Consider the following 21,189-nt stretch of genomic DNA (forward strand, 5'->3'; position numbering starts at 1 on the left):
TGAATGACAATTAAACAGGTTAAGTACCTTTCCTAAGTAGCAAATAAATAGTAGTATGAATAACTGAAAGCAATAGGATACACATTTTTCTCAACTGTTCTATATATAGCATTGATAAACCAAATAGACATTGCCAAAAATCCTCATACAAAATAGTCATCCAATTAAGATGGAAATTTTGAGTCGCGTCTCAAAATCACAAGATAGAAGAGTACTCAACTACTCATACTATAATATCGGGTAAGAAAATATCCAATTATTCCTGGGGGAAAAAAATGTAGAATAGGTAAGCAAAATTTTACCCAAAATGAGACATTTTCAACACCTGCAATAATCTACACTATTCATAAAATAAATTAATTACCAAATACGAAAATTATACAATATTCAGATGTTCATTAAACAATTCCTACGCAGTGTACATTAAATTATCTAATTAGAGCCACATTTAAGGATATAGACAAGCAAGCAACCATGGTTCAACTTTTAAAATTGATACAAAGCTTATTCATTATTCTACACACCCCTCTACTACACGACATATTAACAAGACTTACAAGGACACATGATAAAACATTCATATGAATTCCAAGTATAAGCCAAGCAAGCATACAACACAATTAACTTCCCACAGTACACTCCTTAACAACATTGACTAATGAATGTCTAAGTCTAATATACATAATACCCCTAAACAAAATACAGTTACATATGATTGTATAACAGCTATTTACACCTATGCTTTCCTAGGATCACCGGAGAATTATCAAATATCTAATTGATGATTTGAGCATAACAAGAAAGCCAACAAGAATATACATGATATCCATCTTCCACAGTAAAACACCTATGATAAACACATATCAAATCTATCCTTTTATGTACAGCAAAAAAGACCAAAGAGCAAGAAGAGGACTCGGCTTATGGAAGGCGATATAACATAATTATCATCAAGGTGCGACAGGCATCATTTAGATTCTACTCATTTACATTTCCTTCTTTTACTTCTAATTCTAACTCCAACCTTCTGTTTAAAATTTTTCACTCCATTTCCTTCCACTCTCTCTCTCTCTCTCTCTCTCTCTCTCTCTCTCTCTCTCTCCCTTGCTCATCTAATCTAGTTTCACACTACATTCCCATCTCTCTTGCTCTCTCTTTCTCTCTCTCTCTCCCTCAACTAATCTAGTTTCACACTACCTTCCCATCTATCTCTCTCTCTCCCCCCTCCCTCTCTCTCTTGCTCATCTAACCTAGTTTCACACTACATTCCCATCTCTCTTGCTCATCTAACCTAGTTTCGCACTACATTCCCATCTCTCTTACTCATCTAACCTAGTTTCACATTACATTCCCATCTCTCTTTCTCTCTCTCTCTCTCCCTCAACTAATCTAGTTTCACACTACCTTCACATCTCTCTCTCTCTCTCTCACACACACACACACACACATCTAATCTAGTTTCACACAACCTCATCATGTTTGTCTTTCTCATGCTCATGTAACACACTACATCCTCATGTTTTTCTCTATCTCTTACTCATCTAATCTAGTTTCTCACCACCTCCTCAATGTCTCTCTCTCTCTCTCTCTCTCTCTCTATCTATCCAACACACTACCTTCTCAATAATGTTTCTCTCTCTTTAACACACTACCTCCTCATCTCTCTCTCTCTCTCTCCTAAAATAAGCAGTAAATTTCTTATTGATGAACAAAGCCCAAGGCCCAAAAAGACAATCAGTGATACTATTAAGAGATGTACTGATGGACGAAGTGGAAATATTTAGCCATGCAACCAACATCTATCACGGGGTATATGTTTGATAAGGAGCGTAGGTGGGATTGAAAAGTTTAGTACCAAATTCTCAAATTCCCATGTTTGTTAAGGGGTAAGGGAAACAGGAGGTTTCTGCTACACCCAATCATTTCTAGTGTAATTTTGAGATAAGTAATTATCAAGGACACAAATAAAGAAAATTATGATAAAAATTAACAACAAAAAAATATTGGCAATATTAAATTTAGTAGTTTGATTCAGCAATAGCATTAACTACACTCAATTCGTGTTTATTTTTAACTTTTGTTTACAACTTATGTTTCTTAAGTACACTCAAAACTTAAAATAGGTTCAAGCTTTAATTCGAAGTTCAATCTTAGCATAATCTAGCATAATGGGCATTTAATTCCAAGTTTCAAGCTTTAAATTTCCCCCCAAAAAAAAGGATATCAAAAATCTCAAGCTCATCAATAGGTTCAATCGCATACTCATCGCCGACGATGTATATATCTATAGCAGTAAATTTCCTCAATTTATTATGGGTAATCTAATCCATGCGGTTTAACATGCCTTTCTGATTTTATAATTGATTTCAATAGTAGTATTTTTTCGATCCCAAGTATCTCTTTTTTAAGCCAAGAAAAATAACCCAGTTCATCCCACACATATAATCCAATTATTCTCACATTATAACCCAAATTACAGGGGGAAAAAAAAAAGCAAAAAAAAAAAATGTACCTTAATTGAGTGAGCAGAAGGCTACGATTCTCCATAGTTTTTCCGATCCACCCCTCTGATTTCAACACAATTAATCTGACCTAACAATAAAGATAACACAAAGCGATATACCCGACATAAAAAAAACAAACATATGAATAACCAACATCAGAGTAACCCTTCGGAAAACATTTCAGCGATATTGATAGGCCGAGAGTAACCCACTGCCCTAACTCTCTGCATTAAGAGACTATGCCATCAATTATTTTGTCCTCTAAGTTATTGATGATTTACAAAAGCAGGAACCAAGCATATTAAAACAACAGTCCAAACCACGAGTAGAAAAAGCAATCAACAGTGTAGGACAATTTATGAACCTAAGCAAAATAACATAACACATCTCTAATTATTCCGATAAAATACTCAGCATATATGGCACAGCCTACGAAACAACCAGAACAAGTGCAAATGATAGCTTTCATTACAGCATAAATTTAATCAGATTTATCAAAATTATCAGTGGCAAAAAGCATGTAGGCCATCATTTGTGTTTCTACTTTTACAATCCAGCTGTTTACTTAGCTTCTATGTTAAGTGATGGGTTACAAGGGACGAAAAACCCCATATGCTGAGATCCGAGATTTTTTTTAATTCTTCTAAATTCTATCAATTTGGTATTAGAATCTGGATTGCAATTTTTGTTCATAGTTAACACACATTTACACATGGATTACCTATATTACAGAACGGTGACACTATGATGTGATAAATTTATGGAAAGAGAAATTACGAGACATTTTGTAACATACCAATAGACCATGAGTATAGCATGTCAAACCCATACATGAAAAGCCTGGTTAGTAAATCTGATTTTTCTGAACTTCTCCTCAGCTAGATTCTTCACCACATGCCTGCATAGGTAAAAAGTGCTGGAATGCTTTCTTTATGCTGGCATCCTCATCTTGGTTCAACAATCGTCAACAAAAAATAATAAGAATGAAGGCTATATTGTGAATTTGATATTCATGAAACATGTACATTCAAGAATTACAGTGCAACCAAGCAAAATCATTGAACACATCATTCACCTTATGATTCTTTTTTAAAGATCGAAGGCACTCTCTCATTTGCTCTGCTTTTGTAATAGGCTTAACTGGCAAAATACTCTGCAAGTCGTATATAAATACATCAAAATAATGGCAAATTCTAAATATATAGATTAACTTCACAGCTATGCCCATCTTAACAAGAATCCACCTTCTTCTCCTTACCAATGGGTTCAGAAGGTTTTGCAGCAATGGGATCTTCTGGAGGCAACCCAAGATTGCGTCTTCTTTCATCCTGTGAAACCAAGTTAAAGAAAAATGTCAAGTTACCACTGGTCCTCAATATTCAACTAAATAGATCCAATAATTTTAAGGCCAGAAACTTCAAGATGGCACTTAGAGGGGTAAACAGACAGTCCAGTAAAAAAAAAGTGTGGCAGAGATCTTTAAGCTTGAAATCTTGCAATCAGGACCTTCTTTTCTAACTAAACTAATCGTAAAGGTATACAACAAGGCGGAAAATTGTTTTCTCTCATTATCTTCTTCAAAACGCTTTGCCTCAAGAAGTTTCTTTCCAATTCGAATCCTCTCCTATAGACATTTCAAGCAATTGTTAGAAGTACAACATTGAATGATATATTTTTTTTCTTTGACAAGAACATTGAATAAATTAACTACTCGCTTTGCTAGAACTTTTATACTATGGTTTTCAAGACATAGTGAAATAACAATCAACATTTTTAAAAGTTATCGAATTATCGAACTTAATTATATGATACTTTCCAATTTTTCTTATGAAATGCTTGACATAGCATTGATTAACTCCGTTGAAAGAATGTACTATACAATAACCAAAACACAAATAGATAAACCAAGGCTAATAACAAATTACCATCTTATTAGATCATTAAGATCAACCACAAAATACAATCCACCATCTTAAATCACAATAATTATTCACATAATCCCACAATCCGTAAATGGATTGATATTTAAATTAAAGTGTGAGTGTGTTGGTGTTTCTTTTTTTTTTGGGGGGGGGGGCTGAGATGCTCAATAACACAATTAGAGTCCAAATCACCAAATAAACAGATCAGCCAAAAATTCTATCCACTATTTTTAATCACATTGATTATCCACATAATACCGCAATTGCTTATTGAATTGATGACTGAACTAAAGTGTTTTTTTTTGGCTGAAATTGTCAATAACACACAATCAGAGTCCAAATTATCGTCTAAACACATCAGCCCAAAATTCAATCCACTATCTTAAATCACATTTATCATTCACATAATCCCACAATCACTAAGAGTTTTTTTTTTCATAAATTCTCGATAAAACACAATCAGAGTCCAAATTACCATCAAAATCAATCTAGACTATCATAAATCACATCAATCATTCACATAATCCCACAATCACCAATAATACGATGCATTGTAGTCTGGACATAGACTTACCTCCCAGATACATACAAACCAACATAAGATTGATGTTAAAATACTTTGACACATATACCCAAGCAACAACACCCTATGCTTTGAAAAAATTCAGCCTTTAGCAATTAGTTCCTGCTTCAAAACGTGATTAAAAAAAGGATGATTATGCTACCAATTCTTCATCAACCCCAAATGTTATTGCCATTAGTTTAGTAAAGGTATACTGGGGAGTAGGAGGATGGAAAGTATGATTGAAAGGAGGATACTGATGAAGAAGCGAAGGCAAATATCCGTAATTGGTGCCATAGAATCCTTTTTTCTCATCTCAGGTCCAATTCTACAAAATAAGAAATACTCGAAGATTGGCGTCATATTTGAACTTTGACACACTCTCGGTTAAGTATTGAATTGAGAAAAGAGAATCAGATCTGTTTCAATGATTGCTGCAATTTTTAGGGCGGTTGAAGCTTTTTTGCGAAATACCATTTTAATAAATACATTTCCCAGAGAGCATTTAGTTCCACAAATAAATGCACTAATTAACTAAAACAAATGCGGTATATCAGATAGGTGAATTTCAGGGTAAATAACTATTACTTTCACAGGGGTTGTCACCAAAGCACCTTAAAAAGATACATTAGACCACAAACAACCCAATTACCATACCTAAAGAGACTTCTCATCACAGACTCGCCCTCCAAAATAGCCTTGCAGCAATAGCATGCTTGCAACTCAACAACCTTCGCGTATTCTGGTAGCATATATGGATGATATTTTCTTTTGTGTTTCCATATCATTTTAAATCATCCCAGCATCCCACCATTACTACTATGTGCTACTCTTATCATCCATTTTCTATACCCATTGAATGGAATTTTCTTGCATCAATAATTGAGCATCTAGAGATTAAACCTTTGCAGCTTGGAGCTAAGATTCAATCACTAAAATGACCACCAAATCATCAGCCTATACAATCCTTTTTCAGCCAACACATTATCAACCCAAATTGTCTCAATTATTAAATTAAATTCCATTTTCATAGTTTCATACTAACATTAAAGTATTTGATAAAAAATTCCACTATCACCGTTCCATTTTAACATAAAAGCGTTCTTCAACACATTAGCAACAAAATTGACTCAATTATCAAAATTCCATTTTCATAGTTTCATCCTAACACTAAGTGTTTTACAACACAATAGCTACCAAATTATACTCAATAATCAAAATTTCATTTTCACATTTTACGAAAAAAAAAAATTCATTTTCATAGTTTCATCCTAACATTAAAGGATTCTGCAATACATTAACAACAAAATTTGACTCAATTATCAAAATAAATTCTTCTCCTATAGGAATATGAAGAGCAAATTTCTAACATGGAAATTTCTCGCTAAAAATAATTCAGTGATAAGAACTAATAGCTCAATAATCCACCTAAGAATAGCTCTAAATTGACTATAATGACATTTAAAATAATATCCGATTAATAAGAAAAACAGATCTTACCTCGGAAGCTTCAAAAGAAAGCTCACAATTAAGCTTTAATGGAGGAAAAAGGGGTGCACCGTGAAATAACATCATAAGCCAGATCTTCTTCTCCTCCTACTAACATCCTTTTTCAGCTTTCTCTTTGATCTTATTCAGCGAAAACATAATTAATTTAACCTCTCTGAAAATTAATCAGAATTTTTTTAATAGCAAAAATTACACAAAGGTGACTCTTAATCCCGACCCTTTACGATAATCCCTAGATTGAGAAGTTCAAATTCGATGATATAATGAAGAAACAAAAGTCTAACCTGCTTCAATGGAGAAGAAAGCTCAGAAGTCGCTTCAATGAAGAAGAAAGCTCGGAAGTCGCTTCAATGGAGAATCCAGAGTACACCTCTAAATGGAGGAGAAAGAAAGGGGTGCAGCGTTATGTTGGAAAATCAAAATGAAAGGGAAATGTAGTCAAACAAATGAGTGGAGGTGAGGAGATTCGGGAGAGGAAGAGGAAATTAAGTAGTTTTCTCCTTTGTTTTACAGTAGTCAACAAGGCAACAAGATAAAAAAAAAAAAAGAAAAAAAAAAAAGCAAGGATAAAAGAGTCACTACACTGTAAAATTGAAACAGTAACGCGACTTCTGGGTTTTGAAAGGGTAGTGAAATGCACCATCTAAGTCTAAATACATGTTACATACTACTTACTTAGGTCATATTATAATGATGTTAGATATCACGAGATACATAAAACATCCCACTAGTCTTGTGCTAGACAAATCAGTCAAATGAGGCACATGTTAATTTAATCACTAATCGTGCTTGTCTAATTCAAAACGATGACTAAACATTGATCCTAGCTAAGATCAAAAGACTCGACTTAACTGAACCAGGATCACCTCCCTCATTCACCACCAATCAAAGAGTAAAAAAAATGGTTATACTACTGACTGTATATGGGCTGAACTAAACTGACTGTATATCAAAAGAGTAGTATAATGGGCTGAACTGACTGTATATCAAAAGAGTAGTATAATGGGCTGAACTGGAAGGCCATCTCAAACATATGTTGATAGACAAGATAGTAAAAAGTAGTAATAGACTCATCTCTCAACCCCTCTCATAATAGTAAAAAATAAAAATAAAAATAAAAATAATTCCACATTGACACACACCAAACTGCTCCTCCGCTGCTGATAGAGAGAGAGGAGAGAGAAAATCAGCGACGACGACAATGGAGCAGCCGGAAGAACAAGACGTCGACATGACTTCTGCGGTTTCCACTTTCTCTCTCCTCTTTCTCAATTTTTTTTTTTGATTTTTTTGATTGGAGGAGTTTTCTTCGAACCCTAATCATGGCGGAAAATGTGTGATAATTTGATTTCAGGATGTAGATTGGGAAAAGTTGCTGAAGAAATGGGAAGAAAAAGAAGCCGCTGCTCGTCTTATAGTGAAATTGTACTCTGCTCGAGGTTTTTTCTCCTTGATTTTTGTGAAAATTACTGTCGTATTTTTTCGAATTATTGTTGTTGATTATTTCAACGATTTGTTGCTGGAATTGATTTACTGAGCCTTATGTGTGATGTATGAAATGTAGACCTAATAGAATTGTCTAATGGAATTGATTATGTGTGATTATCTCATGTCTAGGAATTTCACTTTCTTTCCGGATAAATGACAGAAAACTAATAGAATTAGCTGCAACGGCGATAGATAAAACCAAGTTGGTCATACATAAGCATGTACATACATTCATCATCTGCAACTTGCTGCTTGGGTTTCTGAATTACTCTGATTACTATCCCTCGCTGACGTAATAGAGATGACGAGTTTGGTGAAGTATATACCTTCGAGTACTACGTCAAGCGTAGAAATCAGCGTACCTACGGATACTTCCAAGGGGGTTGGGATAAATTTGTGAAAGATCACCCACAACTACATGTGGGTGACAAGATTGAACTCAGTTGGGCTGAGGGTCGTTATCTACTGCTGATTGGACTGCCGGACGCTCCGCCGGATGAAGACGATATGGAACAGGACAATGGCGAAGGACAACAAGGTGTTGAACCTCCTTTTATCTCTAATACCTTATGTGTAGGAATTTCATATCCTTTCCGGATGGATGACAGAAAACTAATAGAATTAGCTGCAACGGCGATAGATAAAACCGAGTTGGTCATACATAAGCATGTACATACATTCATCACCTGGAACATGCTGCGTTACTCTAATTACTATCCCTTCCTGAGGAACGACATCAGGCGAGTGCAACATTTCACCTACCATACTCCGGTGAAAATTCCCGCTCGTAATAGAGATGACAAGTTTGGTGAAGTATATATCTTCGAGTACAACATCGAGCGTAAAAATCGGCGTACCTACGGATACTTCCAAGGGGGTTGGGACAAATTTGTGAAAGATCACCCACAACTACATGTGGGTGACAAGATTGAACTCACTTGGGCTGTGGATCGTTATCTACTGCTGATTGGACTGCCGGACGCTCCGCCGGATGAACACAAGCCAGTTACGGTGGAAGTGAATACAACAACACCCAAAAACAGTGAAAATATGGAACAGGGTGCAGGAAAAGACCGTAACAATGGTGAAGGACAACAAGGTGTTAAACCTCCTCTCTCGGGTCAAAAGAGTAATCAACCGCATTGTGTTGAGTCTATGGATCCTCAAGTCGACTTCGATGATAATCACAGCGAAGGCGGCGAAACTTGGGTTCTTGCTGCTACTATGGCGATGGAAGAGGTGTTTTGTTTGTTAGTGTATTTTATGTTAGTGTAACATTATGTTATTATGATTGATCTGTTTTTGTATGTTTTTCTATGTTAAGGTGGATGTTGCAATGAAGGGGGAAGTAGAAGCAAAGAAAAGGGAAGGGGAAACAGCGCAAAATGCAGCAAAAATCGATGCAGAGACCAAGATCATATCAAAGCAAAGGGAAGGGGTACTGTAACATTACATTGCTGGAAAATTAACCCCCTTATATGCAGCTTTCACTTATCCTTTCACAAGTAAAATGCTGTAAGAAAGTGGCAAGTAACATCTTGGTTCTGTGCTCTTATAGTTTAGTATAATGTGGAGTATTCTTAATTCTAGCTTTCACTTATGTTAGATATTGTAGATAACAGTATAAAGAGTGAAATGAGGAGGCAAATTTTTCAGTAATTTAAATTGCTACTATTTCTTGATGCAAACATGCAAGTTTACTTTTGGAATTCTTCGTAAGTACTGTACTAAGTATTTGTTTTTCAAAAGGACGCTCATATCTTGATAATGGGATTGTTTGTAATGGTTTGTAGCTATGAATATTAGTATGACCAACTTTATGTCCTTTGATATCTATTAAAACTTGATGGCATACTGATGCTGTTTTGTTTATGGAGCAGGTGTCAATCAGTCCAGAGGTAGCCTCCAAGAATTATAGTAGAGAGATACTGAATAAGCTTCAACGTGATCGCAATTACAAGTCATTTTTCGAGGGCAAGATTCCGGCGTATGATGGTAAGAAGAGCCTCTATACTGCAGGTCCTTTACCATTCACATCAAAGGACTTTGTTGTTGAAATGGAAAAACAAAGAAGAGGCAGTTCTGAGAGGTATTTTATGCTTCTATCTCTTCGAAATAAAAGGTTGACTATTTATGAATACAACAAGTTTTCGCTAACCTTGTTTGAATTGTTATGTTTGATTGTCAGTGAGGTTCAGAAATTCCAGGTTACCATCAAACTGGCTAATGAGGTTGATATACATTTTCTGCAAGAGTACCTTGCTGGTCGATCCTCAGTTCCTCCCCAAGATGCCATCCAAGTGCTTGATGTTGTTCTTCGTGCAGCAAAGCCTACAGAGTAATATTTCTTATACATCAATCTTTTTTTAAGTGTTTAACTCTCATAAATTCCTGTTGCTTTTTGTCTCTCGTTAAGATGCTAACAAATTTTTCTTTTTTTTTGTAGCTATGTGTTGATTGGGAGATCATTCTTTTCAGAATCACTGGGTAAGGATTCTCTTGGGGAAGGTTTAGAGTATTGGAGGGGGTATTATCAAAGCATTAGGCCAACCCAGATGGGCCTGTCTCTAAACATTGGTACACTCTTGGCTAAATTGTTGCAATATTGTATTGGGCTCTGATTGTAGTTCCACCTGTGCTAACCAGATTGACTCTTTGATATTATAGATGCATCTGCACCACCCTTATATGAACCGATAATGGTTGATGAATTTGTGACTAAGTATTTGAATCTGGGAGAGGGAGATTTCTCTAGGCCCTTTTCTGATGCAAATCATATCAAGGTACTGTGGTACTTGTGTTGCAGTGGTCATGTGTTGCATCCATTATTTCATCATTTTCATTCTCTGTAACTTTTATGTTTGTGCTTATATCAGGTCAAGAGGGCACTCAAAGGTATCATAGTGGAAACAAATCATTTAGGATTTAAGAAATGCTACAAAGTGGTAGGCGTGTCAAGTGAACCCGCAGACCAGCTGGAGTATGATTTTGGACTATAATTTTAAGCATGTTTTGTTTGACATTGAGTGTACTAAAGTTCATTTGTGTTTTGATGTCTCAATTTTTGCTATTGTTTGTTGTGGAATGTGTAGTGTTATCCTTCTACCTCTCACATTTTTTTTTTCTCACCTCTTGTTGGGTTGATGCTTAATCTAACCTTACATGAAGTACATTATATAGAAACAAATTGTCTTACAGGATTTTCAATGTTGTTAGCTTGTAGATACAATGCCTTATAAGCATATAAATAAGTTGATAATGTCGAGCAAGTTGTCTCATCTGTACATGGTTTCTTATGTTTGCAGCTATTGTATCTGATGTAAACTATTTCTAGTTGGGATTTTGAACTTGCAATATCCAATACTAAGCATAATGATGTTGCCCCTCTAAGCAGTAATAAGACCAAGTCTGTCGCAGAGTACTTCAAAGACAAGTACAATATACAGCTTAGACATCCAGCTTTACCATGCATCCAAATTGGGTCGGCTAAGAGGCATATCTATCTGCCCATGGAGGTCTCCTTTTTAATTCACTTGTTACTTGACTTTCTTTGTATCATGCATAAATGATATTAAAATAAAAATTCTTCTCTTCCTTGTAGGTCTGCAATATTGTTCATGGTCAAAAATACCTTAAAAAGTTGAACGAGAGCCAGGTGACTAGTCTTCTTAGGGCAACCTGCCAAAGACCTCCTGAAAGAGAGAGTGAAATCATCGAGGTAAACTTTATAAGAGAGTTTGTCATTCTGCTGTATTCTAGAATGTTTGCAGGTTTTGTTGTACATGCAGTTGGTTTTATTAATCACCATTCTTTTTAATCTCTGAAGATGGTGAAACGCAATCGCTACTCTGAAAATCAGATGGTCGAGCAGTTTGGAATGAATATAACTGAAGTGCCTGTAACTGTCGATGCCCGAGTATTGCCTCCACCAAAGGTATGTTGGTTTTGTTGTTACAATTTCTGTTTAACTTTATATCTTGCCTTTTGTTTTAGTAAAGCACCCCCTGCACCTGCTGACTTGACAAGTTAATTCTTCCATTTTGTAGCTCAAGTATCATGACAGCGGAGCTGAACGAGAAGTTGCTCCAGGGGTGGGCCAGTGGAACATGATTAACAAAGTAAGATTTCGCTATTAAAACCTTCTTGTGGTTGCAGCATTCTTTATATCTAACTGGTCAATTTGTATTTGTAGAAAATGTATATTGGTGCTACTGTGTCTCACTGGACTTGCCTGAGTTTTTCAAGACTAGATAGAGCTTCAGTGCAGCAGTTTTGCAAGAAGCTGGTTGCCATGTGCTCTAGCATGGGAATGGTATGGATTCAATAGATGAAAATTATTAATTTCTTTGTGTGAATGTTTCCTTTTGTTGATTTTGTTCTGTCATTGTCAGAACTTCACCCCGAACCCTGTTCTTCGTATATGCTCTGCTCCTCCTGCTCAGATTGAGAAAGCTCTTTCAGAAGTGGGAGATTATTCAGCTAAGGAGCAGACCGTGCAGTTGCTAATTATTATTTTGCCAGAAGTTGCTGGGTCCTATGGTATGTGAATTTGTGACTTTGTTTATTCTCTAGGTGTATATGTTGTGCTTGTTGGTTGAAAGTAACAGAGATTTCTGTATCCATGCAGGGAAAATTAAAAGAATATGTGAAACTGAGCTCGGTATAGTTTCTCAATGTTGTCAGCCTAAGCATGCAAAAAAATGTAGCGTGACGTATCTTGCAAATGTGGCTTTGAAAATCAATGTGAAGGTGAGTGCTGAAAATTACGAGTCTAATGTGAGTACCTAACCACTTAATTTAGCCTTTTCTTACCTACTGCTAAGCCAATGTTTGCCGTAGGCTGGAGGAAGCAACACAGTCTTGTGTGATGCGATACAGAGAAATATTCCCCTGTTGACTGATCGTCCAACGATAATTTTTGGTGCTGATGTCACACATGCTCAACCAGGGGAGGATTCTAGTGCCTCAATTGCAGCTGTATGGTTTTTCAAGCTCTGTCGTCTAGCTTTCTTGTTAGTGCTATGGATTCATGGTGTTCAGCTGTTAATTGTTACTCGCCATTGCAGGTTGTTGCCTCAATGGACTGGCCTGGGGTGACCAAGTACAGAGGGCTTGTTCGTGCCCAGGGTCATCGGGTGGAAATTATTAAGGATCTGTATGCATGTGTTAGGTAAAATAATTGTAAATGTTGCTCAGGAAGTTGCTAAAATCATTATTCTGACTTGTGAGTTTCTTATCTATCTCTTGTGCTTGTAGAGAACTTCTGATAGCTTTCATGGAGGCAAATAATAAGCAGAAACCTGAGAGAATTATCTTCTTTAGGTACAATTTGTTGCTCAATCGTTTGCTGCTCAAAAACTTTGTTGTCTCTCTCATACTCACTCGGTCACTCCTTTTTTATTGGGCAGAGATGGAGTAAGTGAAGGCCAGTTTGCCCAGGTTTTTCTGTATGAGGTTGATGTGATACGGCAGGTATCAGTCTTTTGACATATAGAAAAACTGAGCTTAATTTTCTAAATGTGTTGATTATTATTATGCTGTGACATATAGTTGGTAGCAAGTAGCAACAAGTAAGCGAGTCTGATATGTTAATTGCAGTTAAAGTGCATTCTGCGGTTTTATTGAGTATTTACTTCTGTTCAATACTTATTGTATATTAATTTTGTTCTCAAGGCCTGTGAATCCATTGAAGAGAACTATCAACCACATGTGACATTTGTAATTGTGCAAAAAAGGCACCACACCCGTCTTTTCTCCGTTGATAACAAAATGACTGATACAAGTGGCAATATTCTGCCAGGTTATTATATTTCTAAATTTATGCTATTCTTGTGAAATACTCTCTCTATTTATTTGTTATCCTCGTGATGACTTCCCCCCCTAATTAATTATCTATCCCAGGAACTGTGGTCGACAGCAAAATTTGCCATCCATTGGAGTCATGCAGGGATACAGGCAAGTTATTTTGGTTGGCTTCAGTCTGTTAGTTTGCCAATTTAGGTTTAACAGTCAATGATAATTCACCACTTAAAAGTCAGTTAATATTACTATAATCATATGTGCCTTTGCTGCCTAGTTGATTTCACTTCCTGCAACCCAATCTTGTGGTTTTATTGACATTGTGAATGACATGAACAAGCCGACCCACACACTATCATGTGCTCTACGACGAGAACTATTTTACTGCAGATTTACTCCAGCTGCTGACCTAGCTTGTGTTACACGTAAATACCCATTTTTACTATTAGTTTCTCAATGAATGTAATTACAACTTACAAGTTTTTCCTTTCTGATTATGAACTCGCGTGTTTGAATCCTGTTTTCAGGTTTGCTAGGTGCACACGCTCAGTATCTGTTGGTAAGTATTAAGGAAAAGTTGTTTCTTTCTTTCATTACCTCTCTTTGTTTGGAGACACTAACCATAAACTTTGATTGGCAGTTCCTCCAGCTTATTATGCACACCTTTTGGCTTTTCGTGCTCGGTATTATGTTGAAGGTATGACCATGTCTGATAGTGAATCAACAAGTGCCAAAGACCTGACCAAGGACAAAATAGCAGAGGTTCAGCCCCTTCCAGAGATCAAGGAAAATGTGAGGAATGTGATGTTCTATTGCTAGGAGGAATTGCAGCATCCTCAACCTGTTACTAGTTTTTGCAGTTCAGTTAATTTTTTGGAGCTATGAAGTTCGAGTTATGTGGGTGGAAAATGTGCCTAGGAGTTTTAATGTAAGGTGCACTTTTGAAAACACTGAAGTTTGGTTCAGTCTCAAGTTTTACACTGTTAAAGTTCTTGTTGAGAACGTGAAAACTAATGTTTTGAATTGTCAATATTTGGTCAAGACTTGATTAGTTAATTTTGTAATATGTTACTGTTTTCTAATTGTTAGCTACTGTATAGTAACTAATATTACTACTACCGACTAAGCTCTTTTTCTTTCTTTCTAATTTCACATGTTTGACATTAGCTGAGTTTATAAAATTTGATATCTTTAATTGGCATAAATTAAACCAGATCTATTATGATTGAAGTCATAGAAGGTGACTAATGTATATATGATCGGTGGATTTTTTATATTTTAAATGTTGCAAAATAGCTGAACTTGTTTTTTATGCTCATATTTTGTGATTGATCAAGATAGGAGCTTATTTCCATCACCCCAATTTTTCTTACAACTATGTTTCAAGCTATTTCCTAGGCCAATAGCTTAATAGGAGTGAGTTTAACTTTAAGGTCGATCTTGTTTAGTAAAGAGTTTTTTTGAAGAACTTTTAGCTTCTTGAATTTATTAGAGCTGTTTGACCATTATCAAAAAGCTAATTTTAGTGTTTGGTAAAAAGCTTACCAAAAGAACTTTTTGGACTCAAAAAACTCTTTTTGAAGTTGTTACATACTTACATATACTGATATACTAAAAAACTACTAATAAACAACAATTTTTCAAACACTTGTATACAATCATCTATTTACAACAACCACCTAGTTAATTTAGTTAATACAATTAGCGAGTCAAACCAACTATATTAATCACCTACTAGTTGATCACTAAAAAGCGCTTAAATGTCATAGATGAATTTCCCCAATGTATCTTAGGGGTTGTTTGGTTTGCATAAGGTAATCGAAATGGAATGAACAAAAGAAAAGAAGATAAATGGAATGAAAACCCCCCAAATATTTGTTTTGTTTTGAATAAGAAAGGGAAACAAGCCACCATTCTCACCACCACCACACCACCACATATTTCCTTCACTTTCCATCCACCACACCACTCGCCGCCCGTGCTGGAGCTCCCCCACCCCTCGTCGCCCCTTGCCGGAGCTCCCCTACCTCTCGCCGCCCCTCCCCTCCTCCCTCCCCCGAAATACTCACCTATCCCTGTAAAAACCCCTAAATCTAATTTTGAATTTGATTTCTGGTTTTGGAATTTGTGATTTCTACTTCGATATTTTCTGATTTAGATTTGCTTGTTGAGTGAGTTGATTAATCGTCAACAATGGCGCTGCAAACTGTAATACCCGAATATTTTATGATTTTATATTATATATTTCATAGAAAAAATGGTTATTTTTATTTATTAAATAACTTTCCTAATCTCATATTTTTATTTTTGTGTTCGGAAAGGTTTAAAACCCTAATATAACTCTTTATTTTTAAGCGTATATAAACTATTTTAACCCTAATAAGATTTTGATATATAATATTGTGCAGCCGTTTGGATATCAAATCTCTCTCTTATCTCCATATTTTGTTTTCGTGGGTTTATGGCAGCTAGAGACTATATTGTTTGCCATTAATCTTTATTATAAGCATCAAATAATTATCTCCATGATAAATTTGTGCAAACCTATTACTTTTTCCAAAATTACAAAGTCATGTGCCTGACTTGTTAATCGTGAGGGTGGAGTATATATTACTCGACATGTTCGTGAATCAGTGGAGTAGCTTGTTCTAATATTTGCTTAATTGTTTCCGAAAGGTAATCACACTCGCCATCTTGGAGTTGTTTGATTATTGATTATTGATTGTATTTCATATTATTGTGTATAAATTTTATGATTTGTTATTTATATGATCAATCATTGTATATATTGTTAATATGTCGTGATATATGATTTAATTGTTGTATTATTTATTTTATTAATTGTGTTAATTTTAGGTTTTTTTAATGTTGTTACTCTAGAGAGTATTATTATTGAGGTTTTAGGGGTACTCATATAAATTATTATGTTGGGTTGAGATTTGATTATATTTGGGTTATTCGTATTATTTTCCTAAGAGTTGAGATGTTTATGGATCGAATTGTAATGTTATTTGGGAATCTGTGCCATTGTTGAGATATAATATATTAGTTTGTGAATGATTATTTGATCAATGTATGAGATCAAAAGGTTGAGAAATTATTATTTTATTCTTGGTTTGAGGCTCGGCGTTATAAACCTTAGTCCTTGGCATGTTGGTAAGGAGATGATAATCATGAGTTAAGAATGAGGTACAATCTTTATTATTTATTTTTCTACGGTCCCCTACAGTGGGAATTGGCCCGTATGTGGTCTGGTTCAAGGTGTTTTCTGGTTACTGAGAGTATTCAAGTTTTTATACTTGGTTTGTTATTCAAATATTCAAATAGGGTTCTAACTTGGATTGAATACCGAACTATATACTGGTTATAATTAAATTATTTTAAGGTTAAATTTTGGTAGTCATTTATTTTTAATTTGACGGTCATTGAGACAAATCTAAATAAGTTTGTTACAATGTAAAATTGTATATATATTCTTTAGCGAGAAGAATTTAATTTTGGTTATAAAAGCCAAGGCGTATGGATTGGAGGTTGAAAGCACGTATAAATCACAACACAAATGAAATGTTTGTTGATAGGCTCACCAATTTGCCTGATGATTTGTTAATTCGGGTCATTTCTTTGCTTCCCACCAAGTATGCTGCTGCTACTTGTGCTTTGTCTAAGAGATTGAGGCGTATTTTCCCTTTGATCACGAGCCTTGACTTTGATGTTTCACCTATATCTCTTTGTTTGGACCATCCCTATGCAATTCAACGTTTCCCCACTTTCGTCACCTTTGTTGATAATGTAATCCAAGCACACAAATCGCGGTATCTCACCAAGTTTAGACTTCAAGTTAGCAGCGGGGACTTTGATACAGTCTACTCTAATGAGTGCATTGGTGATGGGTGTAACAAAGGTTGCCTCCCTGTTTTAAAATATCCGCAACTAAATGCGTGGATCTCTTATCCATTGACCCTTTGTGGCGGCCTTAGGGAGCTTGACCTCTGTATACTGGTGAGGAAACCTGGTGACGCGCAGCTGCCCCCAGCTATTTTCACTTGTGAAACATTGGAGGTGTTGAAGCTTGAGCTTAACATTGGTCTTGATCATGTTTTGGCCATGCCATCTTATCGTCTTCCTAACTTGAAATTGCTCTTCTTGGCCGTGTTTTTCATTTCTGATGATGCCTTTCTGCCAAGGCTAGTTTCAAGCTGCCCTGTACTTGAAGACCTTACATTCAAACCCTTTTCGAATGATATCAACATCGTTGCTATCAAGTCCACTTCCCTACGAAGATTGTGTTTATTTGTGCCTAAGTACGATTATCCTACATCTACAGATATTCACAAGGTCCTGGTGCATATCAAAACTCCCAATCTGGAGTACCTTGACTACTGTGATGATTTAGCAAAATATTACTCGATCCCAATTATGCAGCGTCTTGTTAAAGCACATCTGATGGTAATTGAGATGTTAGAATATGATGAGTCGTGGGTTCAAGTATCTTTTCAGAAAATTATTAACCTCACTAGACCCATGTCTTATGTTCAACATTTATCATTGGGCGGTAACTTAATGCAGGTATGTCTCAATCTCTGAGTTTGCTAAAGCTAATTTATCTTTTTGGTTTTCTTCCTTTGGTAGTAAGAGGAATAATGTTTGGTTAAACCTGTGTTTGTTGTAGGTGTTCGACTATGTTGATGAAAAGGTCTTAAAGGATCAACTGCCGGTGTTTCCTAATCTTAAACATCTAGAGTTGGGTAGAATTGCTGTGAAATGCTGGAATAAATTGTTGTTGCCCTTTCTTAATTGTTCACCTGTCTTAGAAACACTTGTTTTTGAAGAGGTTGGTGTGTGGTTTTAGTATTATCTTATTACGTACATGATATCAATTACATATGTGCAATGTAATTAACATAGCAGTTTATTTTGTAGGGACTCACTGAGAATGAAAGTTTTGTATTCCGTCCGTCTATTAGAGAATAACTGGTGTTGGAACGAGGATTTTTTAGTACAGATCATGAAATTCCTGTATGTTGCAGATTTCATCTCAGAAGAATAGTGATAAAGAAATACTTTAGAATAGAACACGAAGTGGTGATAACCAAGTTTTTCTTAAGACATGCATTAGTTTTGAAGAAGCTAGTCATATACTTAGCCCAAGATGAAAATGCAATACCATATCAAAATCAGATGTCGGTCGAGAACACATTGAAGAATTTACCAAAAGCCTCAGTCACGTGTTTGATTCAAATATTATGATCACCATATCCATGTTAACATCTATCTATCCATTGTGCTAGTAGTAATATTGGTGAAAGGTGTTTGTGCTTCCAAAGAAATTCCTGAAGCAAATATCAGTTGCTTTAAAAACTTCCTTAGAACTTTTTGTGCTAAAAAAAAAAAAAAAGCTCCAAGATGGAGTCTTTAGGCTGCACCCAGCAGATTTCTCTATGGTTGTAGCATGGATTCGACCTACTATGGGTGTCACAAAGGTGAATGTGGATGCGCATTTTGGGCAACAAATATGTGGGCCTTGGTGTTGTTGCTTGTGATGAGAAGACAGAGGAAGCAGAATAGTTATCTTGGAGGATGCAGAAGCCGCGGCAGCAAGGTATGGAGTTCAAGTGGCTCGTAGATTGGGTATTGCTTGACTTTGGTTGGAGGTTACCATCAAAATTGGTATAGTTATCTTGTTTTTGTATATAGTGACCTTTATAGTTACCCTACTTTTGTATAATAGTGACTTCTATGAGAATATGGTCAAAATTGATATAATTACTCTATTTTTGTACATAGTGACCTTCATGCAAATGTCGTTAAAATTGATATAATTACCTTATTTTTGTATATAGTGACCTTCATGTATACAGTTACCTTATTTTTATATATAGTGACCTTTGTGTAAAAGTGACAAAATAGATAAAGTAACCTTATTTTTATATATAGTGACCTCTGTGCAATGCAAGCGTCGTCAAAATTGAAATTGTTACCTTATTTTTATATATAGTGACCTATGTATGAGTAAATATTGCCAAAATTAATATAACTTGAAATAATTACCTTATTTTTATATATAGTGACCTCTATGTAATTATCGTCAAAAACTCAAAATTGATATAGTTACATTATTTTTATATATAGTGACTCTATCTAAATGTCGTCAATTTAGAAAAAATTACCTTTATTTAGTATTCAGTGACCTTTAAAATGATTATATGTAAGGTTGGGGATTTTGAACCGTCTGATCTTTTGTGCTAATAATGAATGGTTGAGATTTGTTGTTTTCAACATAAAGCTTGTTTTCAGCGGAACCACCCCGTATATATATATATATGTATATATATATATATATATATGTATATATATATATATATGTATATATATATATATATATATATATGTATATATATATATATATATATATATATATATATATATATATATATATATATATATATATATATATATATATATATATATATATCGTGTCAATGATATATTTAAAATTTGACACATAGATAGTTTTAAAATTTATCTTAAAATTCAATAAATAACCCGAGCATCGCACTAGTACTCCCTCTGTTTTTTTATATGCATCAGTTTGACCGGCACATTTGCCAAGACACTACTTTGACCATCTATCTATCTATCTATATATTATACTAAAAGACAAGCGCCTCAATGTGAGGATGACAAATGTCACTCTCGCATTGGCTTATCTTAAGTATAAAATATATCTATATAATTATTGTTTACATATTCAAGCATAATTATTTTTGTTAAACTTCAAACAATAAAAGCAAGTTTCTATACGTGCATAAGATTTTCATGATTTCCTAACATAAATATTGATTTAATTTTTTTTATAATAAATATATACTTTCCAATACTACAAATAATACATAAAGTCTTTCCAATCTTAATTTATAGTCAAGTTAAAGAATAATAACTAATTTAAAGCAATATGATTAAAGTGGCATAATTAAGAAAACAATTGTTTCGTATTTTGAAAGGCTAATATTGTTTGTTTTTTTTTTAAGAAAATTAAATAAAATCGATATAATTTAGTTTGACGTCAATTATGAAATCAATACAAACATTTAAAAAAAAATCAGATGTACAATAAAATATTGTGCACCTATTATAAAAGCTACCCTGTAATGAATGAAAGTTATTTATGCTTTACTGATAAAAGTTACCCAAAATAGTCTACAAGTTATCCTAAATTCAATTCAAGTAATCGAATGAATACAAAAGTTTTTGATAAAGATACAAAATAGTGTAAAAATTACTTTTATCATTTGTTGTATTCCTTGACAAATACTGAATGCTGAGCCGAAATGTTGTCTTGGAAAAAAATACATAATCTTGAACATAAATTTAATTTTAATCGACCTTTCATTTTCTATACAATGTC

General features: G+C 34.8%; 2 protein-coding genes and 1 long non-coding RNA gene across 11 annotated transcripts; 2 read left to right on the top strand and 1 right to left on the bottom strand.

The window, feature by feature from the left end:
• Positions 1 to 236: 236 nt before the first annotated feature.
• On the bottom strand, positions 237 to 7,017 carry LOC145588006 (uncharacterized). 8 transcript variants are annotated; one of them, XR_014101524.1, is made up of 7 exons: positions 6,782 to 7,014; positions 6,489 to 6,651; positions 3,763 to 3,832; positions 3,580 to 3,657; positions 3,301 to 3,452; positions 2,513 to 2,587; positions 238 to 262 (listed from the first exon to the last, which is right to left on the bottom strand). It is a non-coding gene; the product is annotated as an uncharacterized LOC145588006 (long non-coding RNA). The 8 variants fall into 8 exon arrangements; XR_014101523.1 differs by having other exon boundaries at positions 2,513 to 2,592; XR_014101518.1 differs by having other exon boundaries at positions 237 to 262; positions 2,513 to 3,452; positions 6,782 to 7,017.
• Positions 7,018 to 7,601: 584 nt separating this feature from the next.
• LOC145589744 (protein argonaute 5-like) lies at positions 7,602 to 14,850 on the top strand. Of its 2 annotated transcripts, none has more exons than XR_014101799.1 (24): positions 7,602 to 7,740; positions 7,852 to 7,936; positions 8,115 to 9,224; positions 9,310 to 9,423; positions 9,866 to 10,074; positions 10,174 to 10,323; positions 10,432 to 10,562; positions 10,653 to 10,768; positions 10,862 to 10,965; positions 11,380 to 11,500; positions 11,587 to 11,703; positions 11,812 to 11,919; positions 12,032 to 12,103; positions 12,178 to 12,297; positions 12,377 to 12,524; positions 12,613 to 12,734; positions 12,825 to 12,962; positions 13,052 to 13,155; positions 13,242 to 13,307; positions 13,394 to 13,457; positions 13,659 to 13,785; positions 13,887 to 14,209; positions 14,312 to 14,343; positions 14,425 to 14,532. XR_014101799.1 is itself a non-coding variant. In XM_081646427.1 (24 exons), the coding sequence occupies exons 3-24, from the start codon at positions 8,493 to 8,495 to the stop codon at positions 14,485 to 14,487; spliced, it is 3,012 nt and encodes a 1,003-aa protein (XP_081502553.1). In that variant the 5' UTR covers positions 7,602 to 7,740; positions 7,852 to 7,936; positions 8,115 to 8,492; the 3' UTR covers positions 14,488 to 14,850. The 2 variants fall into 2 exon arrangements, 1 of the variants encoding a protein (XP_081502553.1); XM_081646427.1 differs by having other exon boundaries at positions 13,887 to 13,940; positions 14,425 to 14,850.
• Positions 14,851 to 17,303: 2,453 nt separating this feature from the next.
• LOC145589008 (F-box/LRR-repeat protein At4g14103-like) lies at positions 17,304 to 18,850 on the top strand. The gene is made up of 3 exons (XM_081645586.1): positions 17,304 to 18,350; positions 18,454 to 18,615; positions 18,812 to 18,850. Exons 1-3 carry the CDS (start codon positions 17,304 to 17,306, stop codon positions 18,848 to 18,850), a joined length of 1,248 nt encoding a protein of 415 aa, XP_081501712.1.
• Positions 18,851 to 21,189: the final 2,339 nt, after the last annotated feature.

Source organism: Chenopodium album, chromosome 17 (genome assembly GCF_948465745.1).
Source record: "Chenopodium album chromosome 17, dcCheAlbu1.1, whole genome shotgun sequence".
Taxonomy (NCBI): domain Eukaryota; kingdom Viridiplantae; phylum Streptophyta; class Magnoliopsida; order Caryophyllales; family Amaranthaceae; genus Chenopodium; species Chenopodium album.

Bases quoted from the DNA above. Each gene is read 5' to 3' on its own strand.
- LOC145589008 (XM_081645586.1), top strand. From the start codon at position 17,304: ATGGATTGGAGGTTGAAAGCACGTATAAATCACAACACAAATGAAATG. The intron at 18,351-18,453 runs GTATGTCTCAAT...TGTTTGTTGTAG, and splicing joins TGGGCGGTAACTTAATGCAG to GTGTTCGACTATGTTGATGA. The intron at 18,616-18,811 runs GTTGGTGTGTGG...TGTATGTTGCAG, and splicing joins AAACACTTGTTTTTGAAGAG to ATTTCATCTCAGAAGAATAG.
- LOC145589744 (XM_081646427.1), top strand. From the start codon at position 8,493: ATGGAACAGGACAATGGCGAAGGACAACAAGGTGTTGAACCTCCTTTT. The intron at 9,424-9,865 runs GTACTGTAACAT...TTTATGGAGCAG, and splicing joins TATCAAAGCAAAGGGAAGGG to GTGTCAATCAGTCCAGAGGT. The intron at 13,786-13,886 runs GTTATTATATTT...TATCTATCCCAG, and splicing joins AAGTGGCAATATTCTGCCAG to GAACTGTGGTCGACAGCAAA.